This window comes from Rhinopithecus roxellana, chromosome 7 (assembly GCF_007565055.1).
Source record: "Rhinopithecus roxellana isolate Shanxi Qingling chromosome 7, ASM756505v1, whole genome shotgun sequence".
Taxonomy (NCBI): domain Eukaryota; kingdom Metazoa; phylum Chordata; class Mammalia; order Primates; family Cercopithecidae; genus Rhinopithecus; species Rhinopithecus roxellana.
The window spans coordinates 93451566-93470465 of record NC_044555.1 but is presented as its reverse complement, the minus strand read 5'-3'; the positions used below and the strand labels follow the sequence as shown (position 1 = coordinate 93470465).

At 46.3% G+C, this 18900-nt stretch overlaps 1 protein-coding gene and 1 non-coding gene across 2 annotated transcripts; both read left to right on the top strand.

Annotated features, from left to right (window-relative positions):
- The first annotated feature begins 12788 nt into the window (after positions 1 to 12788).
- Positions 12789 to 18186, top strand: RPL39 (ribosomal protein L39). Its single transcript, XM_010375036.2, has 3 exons — positions 12789 to 13130; positions 14704 to 14807; positions 17958 to 18186. Exons 1-3 carry the CDS (start codon positions 12957 to 12959, stop codon positions 18004 to 18006), a joined length of 327 nt encoding a protein of 108 aa, XP_010373338.1. The 5' UTR covers positions 12789 to 12956; the 3' UTR covers positions 18007 to 18186.
- On the top strand, positions 17217 to 17348 carry LOC115898884. Its single transcript, XR_004058538.1, has one exon. It is a non-coding gene; the product is annotated as a small nucleolar RNA SNORA69 (small nucleolar RNA).
- Positions 18187 to 18900: the final 714 nt, after the last annotated feature.

Sequence of the window (18900 nt, the reverse complement as noted above, 5' to 3'; positions counted from 1 at the left end):
TAGATGCTTCATGATCTGTTGGTTGAGGCAAAAGTAATTGTGGTTTTTGACATTCCTTTCAATGGCAAAAACTGTAATTAATTTTGTAGCAACCAATAGATCCTATTTGTTTACAATTTCCATTGAAAGCTCTGTTCTTTGCAGCTGATCTGGTTTTGGCACCCATCAAGTGGAAAGTTTGCTCAACTTTTAATTATTCAGTCAGAATTCTGTAAGCTGAATCAGTTGTGATGTCTATGGTGATGGCTGTTGTTTCTGCTGTTAATCGTTGGTCCTTCCAAATTAGGACACAAAGAAGATTAATTTTTTTCCTCACAAATTGATGTGGATAACCTGCTGCTGCAGGCTTCATCTTCAGCATTGTCTGGTCCTTTCTTACAAGTTAACTATTTATAAACTGCTGATTTATTTAGGTGCATTATCCCCACAAACTTTTGGTAAAGCATCAGTAATTTTACCATTCTTCCACCCTAACTTCACCCGAAATTTGATGTTTGTTGTTCCTTCAATTTTAGCAGAATTCATTTTGCTCTGATTGGAGCTCTTTTCAAACTGATGACTTCTCCTTTTTAATGACTCAAACCAGATCCCGTTGAGACATTTTATAACGCGTTAGTACCAGTTTGTTTTGGTGCAAAAAAGATTTTATTTTTGAGATGGAGTCTCACTCTGTCACCCAGGCTGGAGTGCTGTGGTGCGATCTCAGCTCACTGCAACCTCACCTCCCGAGTTCAAGCTATTCTTCTCCCTCAGCCTCCTGAGGAGCTGAGAACACAAGTGTGAACCACCATGCCTGGATGATTTTTCTGTTTTTCAGTAGAGACGAGGTTTCACCATGTTGGCCAGGCTGGTATCGAACTCCTGACCTCAAGTGATCCACCAGTCTCAGCTTCCCAAAGTGCTGGGATTACAGGGGTGAGTTGCCACGCCCAGCCCTCAAAAAGAGTTTGCAATCCATGCATAGTTTCTTGATAATACACATTTTTCATGGACTTTCTGAAGACTTCTCATATGGCTGTTGATATGGTTGGGCTCTGTGTCCTCACCCAAATCTTGTCTTCAATTATAATCCTTATGTGTCAAGGGAGGAAGTTGGTGGGAGGTAATTGGATTAGGAGGCCAGTTACCCTCATGCTGTCCTCCTGATAGTGAGTGAGTCACACCAGATCTGATGGTCTTAAAAGTGGCAGTTTTTCCTATGCTCGCAATTCACCTCTCGCCTGCTGTCAAATGTAAGACATGCTTGCTTCACCTTCTGCCATAATTGTAAATTTCCTGAGGCCTCCCGAGCCATTCGAAACCGTGAGTCAATTAAACCTCTTCTCTTTATATACTACCCAGTCTCGGGTATTTCTTTCTACCACTGTGAAAACAGACTAACACAGCTGCGAAAGAAATGGAGATACATAGGCTAATGGTGTTAATGAAGCATTATTTTAAATATGAGAAAGTAAGTATGTTTAGAAGCCAAAGGGAAAGCTCTAAAAGGATGAATACCCAAGAGAAAGAGACTACTAATAGTGTAGGCTTCCTGCAAAGACAGGTAAAAATGGAAGCCAAGATAGAGGTTAGAAGAGTTGGCCTTAGGAGAAGCAATGCTCCTGAACCACCAGGCATGAGTTGACATCCCTTGCCTCTTTGTCTAGCCTGTTGCCAGCCATCTCAAGGCCGTTTTCATATCAGCACCTCCCTCTTTTGTTCTACTTGCCTTGCCTGTCCAGCTCTGGATAAACCACCCATCCCCACTCCACCCTCTTAAATTTCTTCCACTCGCTCATTCCTGTAGCAAACATGTACCAATCACTGACTGTGTGCCAGGCCCTGGCGTCAAGGATTCAAATAAGTCCTTGTGCGTGTGGAACTCATGTTTCAGTGTTGGCAAGAGACAAATAGCCATAATCACATCATGATGCACAATGTCAGAAGGGTTGTAGTAGCACAGGGTGTTGTGGGAGCCTCCTGCCCCTAAGCTGCAAGTGTTGCTGGAGAAAATCCCTCAGCCAGATCAACCGGTGAAACCACAGGAGGGCCCTCCCTCCTGCTAAGCAATTTTTACCATCAGTCTTGAATTGATATCCTTTCCCCAGTGCCACCTTTCTTCTACTTTGCTCCCTTGCTCTCCTTTCTTGTGTTGCAGGCAATGGGAGTGAGGACCACTTCCTCATAAAGCATAATTTCATGTCCTTAGTAACTATAGGCCAGGCATGGTGGCTCAACCCTATAAGCCCAGCACTTTGGTAGGCTGAGGCAGGCAGATGACTTGAGGTCAGCAGTTGGAGATCAGCTGGGCCTACATGGCGAAACCCCGTCTCCCAGCATTTCGGAGGCCAAGGCGGGAGGATCACTTAATGTCAGTTTGAGACCAGCCTGGATAACATAGGGAGACCCCATCTCTACTAAAAATTTAAAAACTTAGCCCAGTGTGGTAGTGCCTGCCTGGAATCCCAGCTACTAGGGAGCTGAGGTAGGAGGATTGCTTGAGTTTGGAATGTCGAGACTGCAGTGAGCCGCAATTGCGCCACTTGCACTTCAGTCTGGGTGACACAGTGAGATGATGTCTCTTAAAAAAAAGAAATTGAACCAGGTTTATAAAATAATAATTATAAAATGGTTGCTTTTCTTTGGAGATGGAGAGAGGAAGTGGGCAAGTTGTCATTTACCAGGTCCTCACATTTTTAGTCTTAAATTACTGGGCTTTAGTATATATTAATATATATAAGATATGACCTGAAAATCCCATTTAAAGCTTAGTAGCATTGTTGTAACAGTAACATATTTCATTATACTTCAGGATCATCCAGGGATGCAGCTTCACCATCCAGGAGCTCGAAGCCGAGGTCGATTCTGGTGCCCTGATGGCAGCACCAATCTGGAGATTCAGCAGTAGAAAGAAAGCAAGCAGGAAAGTGATATTAACCATAGAAAAGAAGGAGGAGAGGAGTGATAAGTCCAGATGGCCTTAGGTGTCCTGACTGTCTAGGCAGCCAAAGAGCACATGTTAAGCAACCCAGAAGTGCCTTCAGGGCAAAGAATAGAGAGAAAGGGGGTTGCTGTGCTGGTAGGGTACACTGCAGAGGAGTAAGTTTTGCGTCAAAGCAGGAATCTGATCAGAGGTTTGAATTGGAAGTACAATTTCATTGCTTTTGCAATTTCTACAAATTAATTTTAGTCTCAGAAAAAGCTGATGGTGAGGACATGCATTGCAATTTGCAGGGGGAAATGTCAAGTGAGGACTTCATCACATATGACACGAGAGAAAAGTAAGAGCTGGTTCTAAAATCAAAAGCTGTTGTTCATCCCGAATTGAATTTTTTCTTTTTTTTTTTCTTTTTTTGAGACAGGGTATCACTCTGTTGCCCAGCCTGGAGTACAGTGGCGCAATGTCGGTTCACTGTAACCTCCACCTCCTGGGTTCAAGTGATTCTCCTGCCTCAGCCTCCCGAGTAGCTGGGATTACAGGTGCCCACCACCATGCCTGGCTAATTTTTGTATTTTAGTAGAGATGGGGTTTCACCACATTGGCCATGCTAGTCTTGAACTCCTGACCTCAGGTGATCCCCCCACTTCAGCCTTCCAAAGTGCTGGGATTACAGGTATGAGCTACCGTGCCTGTCTGTTCCAATCTAGTTCTGTTGCATTGTTGATGATAACTGATGACTTTGGGAAGTGCAGAAGCAATAAGCATGTCCTTGTAGTATAAGTACAGTGATGGATAGAACAAACTTTTGTTGGTGCAGAAATTTAAATAGTCATGTTACTTCTGCATCTAATGTCCTAAAGTTTAAGAATTAGTTTTAGTTTTTTGTTTGCTTACATGAGCTTAGCATGAAGAATATTTTGAAACATCTGCTTTATCTTCAGCTTTTTTTCTATTAAGAGGTAAAATGTAGTCCTTGTTTGATTCTTGACAATCCAGTGTGTGTTTTATCTTAGGTCTCATGAGCTGAGTGCCTACCCTCTCCAGGAAGGAAACTGCACCAATGTCTGTTCCTGTTAAATAGCAACTTTTAGTTTCAGCTTGTTTTGTTTTGATGTCAATAAATAGTAACAGCATTCAAGTATGAAGCTAAGTGTGTTTATTAACTTCACTAAATAGCTGTTATATTTGAGAAATTAAATTTTTGATACTGAATTAACCTTTGGGGAATTTCAAAAGTGCATGAATGATATTAGTTTCTGCTTTCACTGGCATGCCTTTGTTTTGTACACCAGGGAAAAATCAGTTCATGGTTCACTCCTATATTAAACCTGATATTGTTTGGCTGTGTCCCCACCCAAATCTCATTTTCAATTCATACATGTTGTGTGAGGGACCCAGTGGGAGGTAATTGAATAATGGGGGCAGGTCTTTCCTGTGCTGTTCCCATGGTAGTGAAGAAGTCTCACAAGATCTGATTGTTTCATAAAGAGGAGTTCCCCTGCACAAGCTCTTTTTGTCCTGCTGCCATCCATGTAAGACATGACTTGCTCCTCCTTGCCTTCTGCCATGATTGTGGGGCCTCCCTACCCATGTGGAACTGTGAATCCATTAAAGCCTCTTTTTCATCCCAGTTTCAGGTATGTCTTTTTTTTTTTTTTTTTTTTTTTTTTGAGACAAGGTCTTACTCTGTCACCCAGGCTGGACTGCAGTGGTGCAATCTCGACTCACTGAAACCTCCGCCTACCAGATTTAAGCACTTCTCCTGCCTCAGCCTCCCTAGTAGCTGAGATTACAGCCATCCGCCACCACACCTGGCCAAATTTTGTATTTTTAGTAGTGACGGGGATTCACCATGTTGGCCAGGCTGGTCTTGAACTCCTGACCTCAGGTGATCCACTGCCTCAGCCTCCCAAAGTGCTGGGATTACAGGCTTGAGCCACTGCACCCAGCCTCGGGTATGTCTTTATCAGCAGTGTGAAAACGAACTAATAATACAGGCTGTTCTTGCATTGTTATAAAGAAATACCTGGCCGGGGCCAGGGGCAGTGGCACATGCCTGTAATCCCAGCACTTTGGGAGGCCGAGGCAGGCGGATCACAAGGTTAGGAGTTCGAGACCAGCCTGGTCAACATGGTGAAACCACGTCTCTACTAAAAATACAAAAAATTAGCTGGGCGTGGTGGCACATACCTGTAGTCCCCAGCTACTCAGAAGGTGGAGGCAGAATAATCACTTGAACCCAGGAGGTGGAGGTTGCAGTGAGCCGAGATGGTGTCACTGTATTCCAGCCTGGGTGACAGAGTGAGACTCCATCTCAAAATAAATAAATAAATAAATAAATAAAGGAGAAATACCTGGCCGGGCACAGTGGCTCCCGCCTGTAATCCCAACTCTTTGGAAGGCTGAGATGGGCGGATCACTTGAGGTCAGGAGTTTGAGATGAGGCTGGCCAAAATGGTGAAACCCTGTCTCTACTAAAAATATAAAAATTAGCCGGGCATGGTGGCAGGCGCCTGTAATCCCAGCTACTCAGGAGGCTGAGGCAGGAGAATCACTTGAACCCGGGAGGTGGAGGCTGCAATGAGCCAAAATCGCACCACTGCACTTCAGCCTGGGCAACAGAATGAGACTCTGTCTCAGAAAAAAATAAATAAATAAATGAATACCTGAGACTGGGTAATTTATAAGAAAAGAGATTTAATTGGCTCCCAGTTCTGCAGGCTGTATAGGAAGTGTGGCACTGGTATCTGCTCAGGTTTTGGGAAAGCCTGAGGGAGCTTTTACTCATGGCGGAAGGTGAAGCAGGAGCAGACATCCCACATCACAGAGTGAGCAAGATAGTGAGTGCGGGGAGGAGATGCCACACAACAACCAGTTCTTTAAGAACTCACTATGGAGAGGACAGCACCAAGCCATGAGGGATCTGCCCCATAACCCAAACACCCCACCAGGCCCCACCTCCAACACTGGGGAATATATTTCTATGAGATTTAGGTGGGAACAAATATCCAAACCACATCAACTATTCTGGTCCCGTAAGAACAAAATGTTGACCCGGCACAGTGGCTCATGACTGTGATCCCAGCACTTTGGGAGGCCAAGGCAGGTGGATCACCTGAGGTCAGGAGTTCGAGATCAGCCTGGCCAACATGGTGAAACCCCGTCTATACTAAAAATATAAAAACTTAGACAGGCGTGGTAGTGGGCACCGGTAATCTCAGCTACTCGGGAGGCTGAGGCAGGAGAATCACTTGAACCCGGGAGGTGGAGGTAGCAGTGAGCCAAGATCATGCCATTGCACTCCAGCCTGGGCAACAGAGTGAGACTCTGTAAAAAAAAAAAAAAAAAAAAAAATGCCCAGGTGTGGTGGCTCGTGCCTGTAATCCCAGCACTTTGGGAGGCTGAGGCAGGCAGATCACCTGAGGTCAGGAGTTGGAGACCAGCCTGGCCAACATGGCAAAACCCCGTCTCTACTAAAAATACAAAAATTAGCTGGGCATGGTGGTGGATGTCTGTAATCCCAGCTACTCAGGAGGCTGAGGCAGGAGAATTGCTCGAACCTGGGAGGTGGAGGTTACAGTGAGCCGAGATTGTGCCATTGCACTCCAGCCTGGGCGACAAGAGCGAGACTCTGTTTCAAAAAAAAAAAAAAAAGCATAATTGTAACAGCCCCTACAAGTCTTCTTGTTTCCACTATTGTCCCCATCCCCATCTACTATCCATACAGCTGGCGAAAGGATCTTTCTAAAATATTTACATAATTGGCCAGGGGCGGTGGCTCATGCCTATAATCCCAGCACTTTGGAAGGCCGAGGTGAGATCGCTTGAAGTCAGAAGTTCAAGACCAGCCTGGACAATATGGTGAGACCCCCGTCTCTACAAAAAATACAAAAAATTAGGCGTGTCAGCACGCACCTGTAGTCCCAGCTACTTGGGGGCCTGAGGTTGGAGGATGGCTTGAGCTGGGGAGGTGGGAGTTGCAGGGAACTGACAATACACCACTGCACTCCAGCTGGGGTGATACAGCAAGACCCTGCCTCCAAAAACAACAACAAATATATTATTGCCACTTATTCTTACCCTTTTAGAAGCTTTCAAGGCTCCCAATAGCCTTCAGCAGTAATTTTGAAAATCCGCCCTCAAACAAGAAGTAACAGGCCAAACAATGAAGATGTAAACTGCGCTGTGAATCTGTTCTTTGATGTTGTCTCTTTGATGTATTAGCATTTGTTCATTCATTCACCAAATATTTACTGAGCATGTACTATGTGTCAGGCACTGTTCCAGGCTCAGGGAATACAGCAGTGAACAAAATACACAATCCATGACCTCATGGAGCTTACATTCTAGTGAGGGAGTCAAACAATACATAAATAAAATATATGTTATCTCAGGTAAGTAATATGGAGAAAAATAAAGCAGTAGTAGGGGTAGGGAGTGCTGAGTGGGGGTCAGGAGTTGCAATTTTCTTTTTAGATAGAGTCTCACTCTGTCACCCAGGCTGGAGTGTAGTGGCTCAATCACTGCTGACTGCAGCATCAAACTCACCAGTCTCAGGTGAGCCTCCCACCTCAGCCTCCCGAGTAGCTGGGACTACAGGCATGTGCTACCACACCCGGCTAATTTTTGTATTTTTCTCATAGAGGCAGAGGTCTCACCATGTTGCCCAGGCTGGTCTCAAACTCCTGGGCTCAAGCGATCTGCCTGCCTTGGCCTCCCAAAATACTGGGATTATAGGTACGAGCCACTGTGCCTGACCTGGGGGTTGCAATTTTACTTTATTTTATTTTATTTTTGAGACGGAGTGTCCCTGTGTCACCCAGACTGGAGTGGAGTGGTGTGATCTCGGCTCACTGCAACCTCTACCTCCCGAGTACCGGTTCAAGCAATTCTCCTGCCTAAACTTCCCAAGTAGCTAGGATTACAGGCACACACCACCATGCCCAGCTAATTTTTCTGTATTTTTAGTAGAGACAGGGTTTCACCATGTTGGCCAGGTTGGTCTTGAACTCCTCACCTCGTGATCTGCCCGTCCCGGCCTCCCAAACTGCTGGGATTACAGGCGCGAGCCATCGCACCCGGCCGAGTTGCAATTTTAAATAGATAGAGTGATTAGGGAAAGCCTGAGAAGGTGACATTGGAAAAAAGACCTGAGACTGATAAAGGAAGCCATGAAGGCGTGGGGACATCTAGGGGAAGAGCTTCCAGGTAGAGAGAAGAGCAAGTGCAAAGGCCCTGAGCTGAAAACTGCCCAGTATGGCCGAAGCCCAGTGAACTGATGGTGAAAGCAGTGGGGGATGAGGTCACAGAGGTGAGGTGCAAGGGGCTGATGTGGAAGCATATGCCTGTTGTGAGAACTTGGATCTTTAATTTTTTTCTTTTTACATTTTTTTGGAGATAGAGTCTTGCTCTGTTGCTCAGGATGGAGTGCAGTGGCATGATCTCACCTTACTGCAGCCTTGAACTTCCGAGCTCAAGCAATCCTCCCACCTCAGCCTCCTGAGTAGCTGAGACCACAGGTGTGTGCCCAGACATCCGGCTAATTTTTTAACTTTTTGTGGAGACAGGGTCTCCCTATGTTGCCCAGGCTGGGGCACTTAGATATTTACTGGAGTGAAATGAGCCATTAAGAACCACTAAGTAGGCCAGGCACAGTGGCTCATGCCTGTAATCCCAGCATTTCGGGAGGCAGAAGGGGGCAGATCCCTTGAGCTCAGGAGTTCAAGACCAACATGGCCAACATACACCTCCATCTCTACTAAAAACACAAAAATTAGCCAGGTGTGGTGGCATGCACCTGTAGTCCCGGCCACTTAAGAGGCTGAGGGAGGAGAATCACTTGAACTCAGGAGGTGGAGGTTGCAGTGACCTGAGATCATGCCACTGTGCTCCAGCCTAGGTGATAAAGCAAGACTTAGTCTCAAAAAGATAAAAAATAAAAAGGAGGCCGGGTGCGGTGGCTCAAGCCTGTAATCCCAGCACTTTGGGAGGCCGAGACAGGCGGATCACGAGGTCAGGAGATCGAGACCATCCTGGCTAACACGGCGAAACCCCGTCTCTACTAAAAAATACAAAAAACTAGCCGGGCGAGGTGGCGGGCGCCTGTAGTCCCAGCTACTTGGGAGGCTGAGGCAGGAGAATGGCGTGAACCCGGGAGGCGGAGCTTGCAGTGAGCTGAGATCCGGCCACTGCACTCCAGCCTGGGCGACAGAGCGAGACTCCGTCTCAAAAAAAAAAAAAAAAAATACAAAAAACTAGCCGGGCGAGGTGGTGGGCACCTGTAATCCCAGCTACTCGGGAGGCTGAGGCAGGAGAATGGCGTAAACCCAGGACGCGGAGCTTGCAGTGAGCTGAGATCCGGCCACTGCACTCCAGCCTGAGCGACAGAGCGAGACTCCATCTCAAAAAATAAATAAATAAAATTAAAAAATAAAAAATAAAAAATAAAAAATAAAAAATAAAAATAAAAAGGAGCCACTAAATACAGTGACATGAGGCTGGGCGCAGTGGCTCATGCTTGTAATCCCAGAACTTTGGGAGGCTGAGGCAGGGAAATCATAAGGTCAGGAATTCGAGACCAGCCTGGCCAACATGATGAAACCCCGTCTCTACTAAAAAAAAAAAAAAAAAAAAAAGATACAAAAAATAGCCGGGTGTGGTGGCGTGTGCCTGTAATCCCAGTTACTCAGGAGGCTGAGGCAGGAGACTTGCTTGAACCCGGGAGGTGGAGGTTGCAGTAAGCCAAGATCACACCATTGCACTCCAGCCTGGGCGACAGGGCAAGGCTCAGTCTCAAAGAAAACAAAACAAAACAAAAACACAGTGACATGATCAGGCTTAGGTTTTAACAGGGACATTGACTGCTGTGTTGAGAAGAAACTGTAGAGGGGCAGGGCCAGACGAAGGGGGAAGAGTTTAGAGGATTTTGCAGTAATCCAAGTGAGAGATGAACCACGGTGGGGGAAATGAGAAGCACTGAATTCGAGATACATTTTTGAGAGCTTACAGGATTTGCTAAGAGATTGGATTAAGGGTGTAACAGAAAGAGAAGAGTCAAGAGTGGGTTTCTATATAAAATGGCTTTTAAAACAAAGAGCCATTCTGTTAAAGAAGTCTGCAAATTACACTGGGCGCGGTGGCTCACGCCTGTAATCCCAGCACTTTGGGAGTCTGAGACGGGTGGATCACTTGAGGTCAGGAGTTTGAGACCAGACTGGCCATCATGGTGAAACCCGTCTCTACTAAAAATACAAAAATTAGCCGGGCGTGGTAGCATGTGCCTGTAATCCCAGCCACTTGGGAGGCTGAGGCAGGAGAATCACTTGAACCCAGGAGGTGGAGGTTGCAGTGAGTGGAGATAACACCATTGCACTCCAGCCTAGGCGACAGAATGAGACTCCATCTCAAAAATAAATAAATAAATAAATACATAAAAAGAAGTCTGCAAATTGTTGGTCCCCAGGATAAATCTCAGCCATTTTCCTGCCTCAGCCTCCTGAGTAGCTGGGATTACAGGCGCACACCACCACGCCTGGTTAATTTTTTTGTATTTTTAGTAGAGACGGGGTTTCACCATGTTGGCCAGGCTGGTCTTGAACACGTGACCTCAGGTGATCCACCCACCTCAGCCTCCCAAAGTGCTGGAATTACAGATGTAAGTCACCACATCTGGCAAATTCTATCACATGTGTAGCTTTGTGTAATTCCCACCACAAAAAAATCCAGAACCATACCATTGCCACCAGATTCCAAGAGGGCAGGGATATTTGGTCAGATTTGTTTGCTCCTGTACCCTCAGCACGAAGACCCGAACCAGACAGAGTAGGTTCTCAAAATCTGTGGAGTTGAAAAGGCAGTAGAAGGTAGTGGTGACAGCACAGACTTTGAAGCCTGAACTACCTGAGTCTGAGTACTGGCTGTGCAACATAGTAGTTGTGTGACCTTGGGCATACAACTTAATCTGTCCCTGCTGCAGTTCCCTCTTCTGTAAAATGAGGCTAAATAACCATACTTACCTTGTAGTGTTCTGGTGAGGATTCAAAGGGTCACTGGTAAGACATGGTAAGCTCATAGTGAGACTTGAATTAATACATGCAGGCACATAGTAACTATCAAGCCCCATAAGCAACATTCACTGTTACTGTCATCCTTTTGTATCGCAACAGAACAGATAGTGCTAGGAGCCACAAGAAAGATACAAATAAACTATTAGAACAATGTTGAAGGGGTGGTGATTTCCAGCTAAGGGGAAGAGACAGCATTTGAATTCGGCCTTAGAAGGTGACCGGTGGTTTCATGAGCTAAATTATGTTCCCCCAAAATTCATGTGTTGAAGCCCTAATCCCCAGGGCCTCAGAATGTGAATTTAGGCCGGGCACGGTAGCTCACTCCAGTAATCCCAGCACTTTGGGAGGCCGAGGCGGGCGGATCACTTGAGGTCAGTAGTTCAAGACCGGCTTAGCCAACATGGCGAAACTCAGTCTCTACTAAAAATGCAAAAATTAGCTGGGCGTGGTAGGGTGTGCCTATAATCCCAGCCACTCAGAAGGCTGAGGCAGGAGAATCACTTGAACCCAGGAGGCGGAGGTTGCAGTGAGCCAAGATTGTGCCATTGCACTCCAGCCTGGGCAATAAAAGGAGACTCAGCCTTGAAAAAAAAAAAGAAAAGAAAGAAAGAAAAAAATGTGTGCTATAGTAATATATGGGCTTCTTAACATAGTTCTATTTGTGAACTTAATAAGTAATTTAAAGGAAGTGAGTTTGTAAATGTCTGGAGACATCTGCATCAACTGTAATGTAATATGAAGCCATCTATGATTTCTATTAGTGACCAAGTCACAAGTACTGCTAATGCCACTGTGGTCTGTTGCCTACATTCGTAAATAAAGAAAGCATTAAATTTCATTAAATTTGGTGGAAATAAAGTTGTATTTTCCCATTCAAGTTCATGGGATCCTCTGAATTCTATACATGGACTCTTGTGGACTCCAGGTTAAAAACCCTTTCTGTGATCCATTGGTGCAAAAATGCTTGAGGTGACTGCAAATATACGTGGAGGTTTTTGCTTTTATTTATTTACTTTTTCCTTTTTGAGATGGAGTTTTGCTCTGTAGCCCAGGCTGGAGTGCAGTGGCGCTCGGCTCACTGCAACCTCCGCCTCCCGGTTTCAAGCGATTCTCCTGTCTCAGCCTCCCGAGTAGCTGAGATTACAGGCGCCGACCACCACGCCTGGTTAATTTTTTTGTATTTTTAGTAGAGACAGGGTTTCACCATGTTGGCCAGGCTGGTCTCCAACTCCTGACTTCAAGTAATCCGCCCGCCTAGGTCTCCCAAATGCATGGGAATTTGGGTGGCTCACGCTGGGATTACAAGCGTGAGCCACCACGCCCGGCTTATTTTTATATTTAATTTATTCATCAAAAATGAAAGGTTTTTGCTTTTAAACGGGGAAAAGGCTTAAAACGGGGAACACTAGCATCCCAAATGCATGTCATTCATTATTGTACAGCTTGCCAAAGACGGGATACAATGTCAGGCTGGACTTAGCAGCCAAGGAAGAGGTTCTGTCCCTAACTTTCTGAGTTGAAAACTTTGATTGGCAACCTTTCGCCTAGTCGAAAACCCCAAGTGCCTAGGCTTACAAAAGCGTCCACGTGGTCCAACCCCCTCTAACTTCTCCTGCTTCCTCCGACACGACTGTCCTTTCCCACACCTTCCAGCCAGGCCGGAATGACTCGTAGCCCTCCGGGAAAATGGCACTTCCTCTCCGCCTGCCCAGCTCCAATCCGGCGTTCCCAGTCCCTGGCGCCCGGAGGTGACGGTCGCTTCCCCTGCCCTCCCTTAGGGTTAGTCCCGCCCAATTGACTCCTTAGGTTTTCGGAAGGGCTTCTACTTTGGCATTTATCACGGGCTGTCTGCCTCACTTGCGAAGCAGGGTGCCCCTAGCACACTGCCGGGCCCCTCGGGGAACGCACTTAGGGAAGCGAAGCAAAGCGAATTGCATTTGGCAGGAACCAGCGCTCTTTCCCACGGCGCCATGGGAGCGCACCGGTGGGCACAGAAGACACTAGGAAGAGGCGGTCGGCGAATAGCGTCACCTCCTAAGCTCCGCCCATCAGAAGCGCCTTCTAAGCTCGTTCTTCCGCCTGCTTCCTCCCTCTTTTCCTTTCTCCGCCATCGTGGTGTGTTCTTGCCTCCACTTCTCGCCATGGTAAGTCCATCGGTCCCCATCGGCCCCAGGGCGGCTTCCCAAACACCCGAGGCCGCTGCCACGAAATGCCTGGGCCGCGTGGAGCGTCGAGGGGCAGGTGCCTTTTAAAGGCTTTTTCAAGAAAAGCTCCAGTTCGGCCACTGTTGTCTTCCTCGGCCTGGAGGGAAGCCAGTGAGCCAGCGAGCAACCTGGAGAGGGGCAGGCTGCGCTGCGGCCGCGGATTCAAGGGGACTCTTTCTTTGCCGGGCCGCTGCCGAGTCGGGCAGGGATTCCGGTTTGCCTTCGCTTGTAGTGAACTCTGGTTCTGGAGGCGAGGGTTGGGAGGTAGCAGCCACCCCCGAAATCGTGACCTGACCGTGGGCTGCCCGTGGCACGCGCAACGTGGAGGGCAATCAGGAGGGTAATGTGGGCTACTGGTTTTCGAAAAGGGTTTAAGCTTGGCGTGGAGAAGCGAACCACATTTTTAGATCCCAGGACTTTTGTTTAGAGGACGTTTATTCAGAGACTTGAGCGTCACCCCGTGGAAGCGCCTAGAACAAGGGGTGTTTTGTGAACCCGTATGTCATTCTGGCCTTCTTAGTAAATGGCAGTAGCGAACCAGTCACTCTTCACTGGGAAATGTGAAATGTTGCTTTCCAGATGTGGAGGCGATACGTACTGGTATTTTGTTACTATTTACTTGACAAGATTTACAACTGCTACTGGAGCGGTGGGGGGGGGGGGGGCGGGTGTGTAATCTTTGCCTTCTTTGTATTGGCTCCCATTATTATGCAAGGGTATGTTCTTTCAGGTTGGCCAGGCATTAAACCTGCATCCGTGCCCTTTTTGCGAGATCATTCTGTAGATTTGGGGGAGTATTGGGCTTGGCCTTAGATGACTGAAGTTCTTTATGAAAGCCAAAAGATGCAACTAGAAACTGAGACAGTCATCCTCGGAAAAGTGACATTTCGTTTCTTTTTACATTTAAAAGTTTATTTTTGTAGCAGTGAAAATTAGCAGTAGGGATAGAGTTACGATTAATACCGAAATGGTGAGTAGATCCTCTGAACGTCAGGGACTTGCCCTAAGTCTCAATTGCCCTCCCAATGACACTTGAAAAGTATGTACCCCTATTTTACAAAGTAGAGCACTGAGATTCGTTGACTTGCAAATGGTAGATGGTTCTGTTTGACTCAAAGCTGTGTTCTTCCCAGGAAGCCAAGTTCCCTTGCCATTCCCAGTGTGGTCGTCTGAGTCCTTGGGGGACCGCAGGGTAAACTGAAAGGTAGCCTCTGGCTGTGGAGCAGAGAGGACCTGGGTTTGAATTCTGGTTCTGCACATTGATGCTCTGATTTTGTGTTTCTTAACCTCCTGATTCCACTTATTTAATTTGAACAATGGAAACTGTGGTGTCTGCCTCCAGAGAAGCTGTGAGGGTCAGAGGCTTGCTTGGCTTGATGGCTTAGCATTGAGAAGATTTTGGGGCTGGGGTAGGTGTTAAGCACTCAAATGTTGGTTTGAAGGAGTTCTTGGCTTTGAATCATTCAGGCAGTCTCTAATATCAATGTCTAAATTGATTGCATTTTCTTCCCAGTCTTCTCACAAGACTTTCAGGATTAAGCGATTCCTGGCCAAGAAACAAAAGCAAAATCGTCCCATTCCCCAGTGGATTCGGATGAAAACTGGAAATAAAATAAGGTAAGACCTCCATCATACTGCTTGTATTTTGCTAAATGTAAGAGCCACTGTACCTGGCCAGGGTTACTTTTTGAGTATAAATACATGATTAAAATTGCATGCAGTCCAAATCCACCCTCTGACAGCATTCTCCAATTCCTTTTTAAAAACATGCTTCCTTTGTTTCTGCACTGCATCCAGTCCACAGCTGGGCTTATGGGCAGACACTTCTCCAATACTTGTTAATTTCCTGGTTATCTTTAGTCTGAGCTAGGTCATAAAGGTGGAAGGCTGTCTTATACACATCCTGGTGGAGAAGACCCAGTCAGTGTTTTTAGGCTTTTTGTTTTTGTATTTTGTTTTTTTTGAGATGGAGTCTTGCTCTGTTTCCCAGGCTGGAGTGCAGTGGCACAATCTTGACTCACTGCAACCTCTGCCTCCCAGGTTCAAGTGATTCTTCTGCCTCAGCCTTCGGAGTAGCTGGGACTACAGGCATGCACCCAGCTAAGTTTTGTGTTTTTAGTAGAGATGGGGTTTCACCATATTGGCCAGGCTGGTCTCAAACTCCTGAGCTCAAGTGATCTGCCCCTCTCGGCTTCCCAAAGTGTTGGGATTACAGGCATAAGCCATTGCGCCCGGCCTTTGTTTTTGTTTTTTGAGACAGGATCTTGTTCTGTTTTACATGCTGCATTGACACTATCACTGCAGCCTCTACACGACCAGGCTCAAGTGACCCTCCCGCCTTATCTCTCTGAGTAGCTGGGACTACAGGCACATGCCACCACACCTGGCTAATTTTTAAATTTTTTGTAGGATGGGGTCTTGCTGTGTTGCCCAGGCTGGTCTTGAACTCCTGAGCTCAAGCAGTCCTCCTGTCTCACCCTACCAAAGTGCAGAGATTACAGGCGTGAACCATTGCACCTAGCCCAGTTTTTAGATGTTCTCTTTTCTAAAGAGAGACCAGAAAAGATTGGAAAACTGCCCTCTACTGTGGAAGTAGTTGATCTCAAAGGAAAAACATTACTAGAATTGCTATGAAGGACCTCCAAGGTCATCTAGCCTAACTCCAGGGAAAGCTAGGCCTGAAACTCAACGACTCATGCATGGCTTTTTCAGCCTGTCGCTCTTTGGACCTGATGGGCATTGAGACGGGTTTTGAAGGGAGGAAAAATAAGTATCAAGAATCAGCAAGAGTTGCCCAAGGTTCAGCAGTTGCTCTTTCACCCAGGCTGAGTGCAGTGGTGCAACCCTCCTGCCTCAGCCTCCTCCTGAGTAGCTGGGACTACAGGCGTTCACCACCATGCCTGGCTAATTTGTGTACCTGTTGTAGAGATGGGGTTTTGCCATGTTGCCCAGGCTAGTCAAAGCACCTTTTTTTTTTTTTTGAGACAGAGTTTTGCTGTCATTGCCCAGGGTGGAGTACAATGGTGTGATCTTGGCTCACCACAACCTCCACCTCCTGGGTTCAAGCAATTCTGCTGCCTCAGCCTCCCAAGTAGCTGGAATTACAGGTGCCTGCCACCACACCCGGCTAATTTTTGTATTTTTAGTAGAGACAGGGTTTCACCATCTTGGTCAGACTGGTCTTGAACTCCTGACCTCGTGATCCACCCGCCTCCCAAAGTGCTGGGATTACAGGCATGAGCCATGGCACTCAGCCAGAACTTGATTAGAGTTGTATGGCAAAGCTAGTGAGATTGGTTTGCTAAGAAGAGTTAAAAGTGTGGCTTCTTAGGGCTAAAGTTGAGGGCCCATTTCCTTGGTTCATTTAGCCAGTTAGATGTGAAAATTGCCATCCATTGTAATGTTATGGGCTAGTTAATTGCTTACCATTTGATTACTGGATACTAGACACTGTCCTTTATTGTTTGATACATCTACAGGAACGTCGAGTTTCTCTGTGTCCTGCCTGATGGTGGGACCTGCTTGTGAAGAATGAAAGAAGTATATATAAGCCAGGCACAGTGCCTCATACCTATAATCCGAGCACTTTGGGAGAGGCCAAGGCAGGAGGATTGCTTGAGGCCAGGAATTTGAGACCAGCCTGGGCAACATAGGGAGACACCCCCCACCCCCATCTCTACCAAAAAAAAATAATTAGCTGGACTTGGTGGCACATGCTTGTAATCCTAACTATTTGGGAGGCTGAAGTGAGAGGATCACTTGAGCTCAGGAGTTCACAGGCTGCAGTGAGCTGTGATCCGGCCACTGCATTGCAGCCTGGACAACAGTGTGACCCTGTCTCAAAAAAAGAAAAATGTATGTAAAACTCAATGCCTAGTTCAATAAATAACTTGCTATTAAACTCTGTGGTCTCCTACAATTGAGAAGGTATTTTGTACGTAAGATTATATACCTTTGACCCAGATAATTGACCTGATGGAATGATTTTCATTGTCTTAGCTATCTTCCAGTTTTAAAAATGTTTTGAAAGCAGGTTGCAATTACAGTGCTTCATTTTGTGGAAGTACTGCCATTATCCTGCTGAAAGAAAAGCCGTGTTAATCATTTTTGATTTTGCCTTTATGAGGGTAAAATCATGACAGATTGACATGGACAATTCAGGGATTGCTGTTTCCCTGTACTAGACATGAATGGGGGAGTTGATTGATTCTAAAGATCATGCAAGGCCAGGTGCAGGGGCTCACGCCTGTAATCCCAACACTTTGGGAGGCAGAAGCGGGTGGATCTCAAGGTCAGGAGTTTGAGACCAGCCTGGCCAACATGGTGAAACCCCGTCTCTACTAAAAAGACCAAAATTAGCTGGGCATGGTGGGGGGGGAGGACTCCATCTCAAAAAAAAAGTATCATGGGGGAGCTTTTATGTGTTTGTGACCCATTATGAGGGGCTTCAGAGTATGTGTGTACCTCCAGGTCCATTGAATCAAAAGTGGGTGCAGGTACACTTGGAGAGAGTGGGTTCCCCACTGCTGGTGATCCCAGTTAAGAGCCTAGCCTTGAATTGTTTTGAGAGGATAAAACTTGACTTGGCTAGTTTTTAAACACATAGGGAATCTTTTTTTTTTTTACTCTCCAGAAAGAACTCCAAACTTGTTAAAGGAGAGAAAAGTGGTACCCTTTTTATTTTGTGGTACCTAAAAGGTTGTGTGAATGGAAACAGCTAAATTGCTGTCAGACTGCCTTTGTAACTTGACATTTTTTTCTGTGTAGGTACAACTCCAAAAGGAGACATTGGAGAAGAACCAAGCTGGGGCTATAAGGAATTGCACATGAGATGGCACATATATTTGTGCTGTCTGAAGGTCACGATCACATTACCATATCAAACTGAAAATGTCACCACTCTCTGGAGAGTTCGACGTATTTTCCTCTTTGAATCTATTATGAATGCGTTGGTTGGCTGGGTTCAGTAATAAATATGTGAGGCCTTTCATTTCAATTGCTGTTGTATTGTGGTTTGTCAAGTAGTGAATTCTCCCCTTCCCTGCCGAACCTAACAACAGTATCCAGTAGAACTTTCTGCAGTGATAGAAACGTTCTCTGGCTACCATATGCTTGAAGTGTGTTTAGTGTAAGGGACTGATTCTGTGAATTTTATTTTATATATATATATTTTTTTGAGACGAGTCTGGCTCTGTTGCCTAGGCGGGAGTGCAGTGGGACGATCTCGGCTCACTGCAACCTCCGCCTCCCGGGTTCACGCAATTCTCCTGCCTCAGCCTCCTGAGTAGCTGGGATTACAGGTGCCCCACACCACGCCCGGCTAGTTTTTGTATTTTTAGTAGAGACAGGGTTTCACCATATTGGCCAGGCTGGTCTCAAATTCCTGACCTTCAGATCCACCTGCCTTGGCCTCCCAAAGTGCTGGGATTACAGGCGTGAGCCACCACGCCCGACCTCTCATGGTTTTTACAATCGATCACCTCCCCCTTTCACGTCTAGTGCAGGGAAACAGCAATCCCAGAATTTTATTTTTAGTAGAGATGGGCTTTCACCATGTTGGCCAGGCTGGTCTCGAACTCCTGACCTCAGGTAATACACCACCTCTGCCTCTCAAAGTGCTGGGATTACAGGCATGAGCCACCGCGCCCAGACATCTGCCTGTTTTTGTACAGTCTGTGAACGATACAGTTCCTACATTTTTAAATAGTTA

What these genes read in the sequence shown, in the direction of transcription:
- RPL39 (XM_010375036.2), top strand. Translation starts at nt 12,957, where the DNA reads ATGGGAGCGCACCGGTGGGCACAGAAGACACTAGGAAGAGGCGGTCGG. An exon ending in TGCCTCCACTTCTCGCCATG is followed by an intron (nt 13,131 to 14,703) that starts GTAAGTCCATCG and finishes TTTTCTTCCCAG; the next exon opens with TCTTCTCACAAGACTTTCAG. An exon ending in AAAACTGGAAATAAAATAAG is followed by an intron (nt 14,808 to 17,957) that starts GTAAGACCTCCA and finishes TTTTCTGTGTAG; the next exon opens with GTACAACTCCAAAAGGAGAC.